A 4,597-nucleotide genomic window follows, 5' to 3' on the forward strand; every position below is an offset into this window, starting at 1 on the left:
TAACAAGCGGTGCGCAGCCCATCAGATGAGACAAATGATAACGCGTGAAGACGTAGCTGGGCACAATAAATGGCCGCCGGCGCACCATCGCTGGACCCCACCCCGTCACACGCCTTCGTTGAGCAAGTCAGAGGTGAGACAAACCTTTCCAAAAGAAAAAGGGTTGGGCCAATTCGCTGCCAGAATCTTAGCACACAGCATCATTTCCATGCAGCACATCTGCAGTAATCTTGAGGAACAGCATTCAGCCTGGATGGCACCCTCAGCCAGTCTTTTATCGGTTGGTTCAGTGATACGATCAGTAAAAGTACACCGGAATTCTTTACCCCCCCCAAAAAAAAAAGAAAAAGAGTATACCTGAATTGAAGTCAAACAGGATCGCAACACAGGTTAATCTAATACAAAATATGAGCAGGGTAAAGTTAAACTATGAAGGCTTACAAAAATGATTGTATAGTGAAACAAATGCTCCAGTTTTGTACTTGAAATTTCTCTCAACATGGTGTTCATCTAATTCATACCATACATCTTATTGAAGTTGAGCTGATTTATAGCAAATACAAATCAATTTAAAACAGATATTCTTATAACATTAAGGGCCAATTGGAATTTACAAACTCCAACCTGAATCTGGTGACTGACAAGCCAGCATTTGGATTGGGCTATAGTATAAAATTGAAACATTTGAACAGCTAACAATTAGGAGAGGAAACCGAATTGATCCTCATAAACACACAACTTCAAGTCAGAGCATCTCAAACTACAGCTAAGCTCAATGAAAATGAGGCAGTGCTATTAATCAGAAACAAACCAGGGAAACAGCTTGATTGGTTCATAAACAAAATTTACAGAGATTGATATAGGAGAACAAAATTTAATTGAACAAGGACAAAAACATTTGAACAAGAAAAACCTGTATGATATTAAGTCCTATGATGAGAAAGGCAACAACTGCAACACCTGTTCACATAATCCTAATGCAGATGTAACCCCCTCCAATGCCCAAATCTGATAGCAGTATAGTAACAGCGTAGTTTTATGTGCCACTCAGCTCTTCATTGTTGCAGTAGGCAATATTTACATAAGGTCTACACCTCTTATTTCCCTAATTAGATCCTCATCTAGCAAGAATAGTGTGTGTTGTGCCCCAACCTCTTCAACATATCAAGAATTCCATCAGCCTTTCTGCGAGCCCTTCTAGTACCAGTCTGAGCCAGAGCAGAGATCGACCCATTCAATTTCTCGTCCTCCCTGACCTCCCTCCGATTTGTTCGATCATACATACAGACCGCAAACAGAACCACCACTGCATTTTCTTTGTTCCGTTCGCATGTGCTCTCCCTGATGATGCCAAGCAAGCAAGGCACCCCACCACTCTTACCAATCTCTTCTAGTGCATCTTGGTCACCTGACAGCAGAGCAAGGATAGCCAACGAGCCGTCTGCAAGAGATGGATCCCTGATGGCCTTCAAGACTACACCCACGGCCCCTTCCTTCACCGCCTTCGCCCTGTTCTCATGGGGCATGCAGATGTTAAAAATCGCTGATGCTGCATCCTTCTTGGCAGTTGTGCTGCCTTGCTCCAGGAGCTCCAGAAGGGGTCTGATCGCTCCCAATTCACCAATCTTAAGCTTGTTGGAATCAAGTGCTGATAATGTGAATAGCGCAGCAGCTGCATTGCTCCGAGTTTCCATGGTTCCATTCTTCAATGCATCAATGAGGAAGGGGATGGCTTCGGGGTCATCTCCAACAATCCTCTTATTGCTTTCATGGATTGAAAGATTCAGAATTGTGGTCACAGTGTCCTCTTGCACTACTGGATCATCATTCAAACCTGACACAGAGAGAACTGAGAGCAAGAGGGGTATTATGTCTGGTTGCTCCCCAATGAGGGCTCGGAAGGACCTGTTGTTTTTGGTGAGAAGCCGGAGCTCCTTCATGGCTTGCTTCTGCCCATGGATGGAGGACGAAGAAATCTTCTCGAGAAGCTCATGCAGTGCACTGCGCTCTTTTCTCGTGATCAGGCCTTCATCTTGGCTCTCAAGTGCAGGCAGAGGGATGTCGTGCTCGATACACCATTCAGATATCATGCTTCGGACGAGGTGGTTGGGGGTGAGGATGGTGTTGGGTAGAACCTGTCGGGTCTGCGGGCATATCCGGTTCCCAGAATTCAGCCACTCCTGAATGAATGCCCGGTCGTAGGTCTGCAACAAGAGACAGCCACATAAGTAACTCAAATCACACAATGAAGCAGGGCTATCATACAATTAGAGAACACAATACAAATGAGAGTCTTGTAACAGAGTGCTTCCACTCACACATTCCAATCATAGTCTAAAAGATTCAAGTAAACCCTAGTTTCTTGATCCCACGAAAAGATTTTCCTGACGTAGCAATAGATACCGAAGCCAATACCAAACTGGTGATAACAGATTCCGACACAGAGTCTCACACTAGCTTCCAGTAATTCTAAATCACGGTCCAAGCACTGATCAAGAATCCAATTCTCGTCAAATTCTAGAATCCAGAAACGAAGTGGGGTAATTCTACATCACAGTCTAAGCGCCGAATCGAGAATCCAATTCTAGTAAAACTATGAAATCCCAAAATGAAGAGGAAATTAAAATAACAAAAAGCCCACATTAAAACCCTACAAGATGACTACTTATGAACATATATAGAGAAATCAACAAGGGAAAAAGAAAAAGCGTTGGACTCTTGTTGCACAACCTAAAAACTCTCAAAATCTCATCGAAAAGCATGAAATTTTTGACAGAAACAACCCAAGATTTAGACCCCCATCCGGTAAACAAAAACAAAGCAATTGAGAAATTAGGGACTTCGTCCAGAAATGATGCAAGTAATCAAATTAAAAGCTCATTCCAAAAAAAAAAATAAAAATCATGAACAAAAGGTATAATCCGCAGAATCTTGCTTCACCAAGAACATTCACCCCTGACGAATTCGACATTTCAAAATTAACCAATATGAATTCTTGTAATCGCTACAGACAACCGGAAAGAAGCCCTAAATCTTGCTATCTTTACCTGCCCGGAGGCCAGAATCACGGGATCCTTCATCAGCTCGGAGGAGATCGGACACAAGAAGTGCTGGGGGACGGCCGGCGATCCGAACGTGAGATCCTTGAGCTCCGAGAGCACCCTCGACGCCTCGTCGTAGGTGTCGATCCGGCCGTCGTCTTCCTCCACGATCAGCCTCACCAGCCTCCTCAGCTCTCTCTTCAGCTCCCCGGACTTCCTCGCTACGGCCTGTTCCGCCTCCGCCGCCCCATATTTTGCCATCCCCTCTCCTCTCTCTCACTCGAGATGAGATCGAACTAGGTTTGTCTTCTCGTCTTCTTCTCCTTCCTCTCCGACCTCTTCATTCATATCCTCTCCTCCAAGTGAGACCAAAACGAAACCGAACGGAGCCGATATTTAAGGCTCTTATATATCATTAAAAAAATAAATTGAATGTTTTAATATTTGGCAATTAATTCTTGGCTCACGAGAAAAAGCTGCATGCCATGTGGCATAGCCTCTCGTCCCAACATACACGACACTTGGAGGTGGCGCATTTTGTTGTCTGAGTTAAAGTTGCAAAGAATTTTGCTTTTGTCTACCCAAAAAAAAAAAAAAATAAATAAAATAAAATAAAAAAGAAATTTCTTTAAGTTACTCCCGAAAGAAAAAAAAAAAAGAAAAAAAGTTGAAGGCTGGTTCGTAGGTTGTACCGTAATACAAGTCACCGGTGGGTCCAGATTTGGCTCCGGGCTGCGTGACGCTGCTTTTGTGGTGGCTTGAGCCTTGCGGAGAAAGGAACGGATGCTTATGCCCGTATGGGTCAGATCATTAACTATACTTATCCCGCAGTTGCGATCACGTATCTATGTCTATTTTCTGGTCATCTTGAGGTGTCACGCTGCAGGTAGAGTTAGATAAAATATATTTGAACAGATCAAATAAAATAAAATAATAAATATTATATATATATATATATTAAATAAATAAAAAAATATAAAGAATAAATTTTAGTATTTTACATAATATATACTAAATAAAATAAGAGTCTAAGATATAAAACATAATAAAATAAATTTTCAACAATAATAGGACCAATAAACAAAAATATTGTTGCTTAAGAAATCAAATATTTTTAAATTAAGAAAAATAATCTATTAAAAAATAAACAACTAAGCATATGATTAATCTTTCTTCTATCAATCATAATATTTTTTTTTCTATTGTCATCATAATCATCAAAGCATATATTTATAATCAAGTCAAGTTCGAGGGGGGCATTGTCATTATCTACACCATTAACTCTAAATAGATTAGATAAAACCTATCTCATTGAGATTAAATTTAGTCACGTATCCAATAGGATAGAGTAAATTGCCATCCACATTATGTTCTTCTAGTAGAGCAATGGGTGGGTATATTATTTATTAGACCTTTTGATGCTCTAATGCATCTTACACTGTTCGATCAAATTTCATATGCTCAAAAGAATCATCATCATCACCTACTAATCTACCACTATTGCCTCTCTTCGACTTGAACCCTTGAAAGAACTTGACTATGTTCCCCTTCATCGT

General features: G+C 41.0%; 1 protein-coding gene across 1 annotated transcript; it reads right to left on the bottom strand.

Annotated features, from left to right (window-relative positions):
• Window positions 1-772: 772 nt before the first annotated feature.
• Window positions 773-3,393, bottom strand: LOC140859650 (U-box domain-containing protein 9-like). Its single transcript, XM_073261701.1, has 2 exons — window positions 3,048-3,393; window positions 773-2,204 (listed from the first exon to the last, which is right to left on the bottom strand). The coding sequence occupies exons 1-2, from the start codon at window positions 3,300-3,302 to the stop codon at window positions 1,122-1,124; spliced, it is 1,338 nt and encodes a 445-aa protein (XP_073117802.1). The 5' UTR covers window positions 3,303-3,393; the 3' UTR covers window positions 773-1,121.
• Between the last annotated feature and the right edge of the window lie 1,204 nt (window positions 3,394-4,597).

The sequence above is a fragment of the Elaeis guineensis genome, chromosome 1 (assembly GCF_000442705.2).
Source record: "Elaeis guineensis isolate ETL-2024a chromosome 1, EG11, whole genome shotgun sequence".
NCBI lineage: Eukaryota > Viridiplantae > Streptophyta > Magnoliopsida > Arecales > Arecaceae > Elaeis > Elaeis guineensis.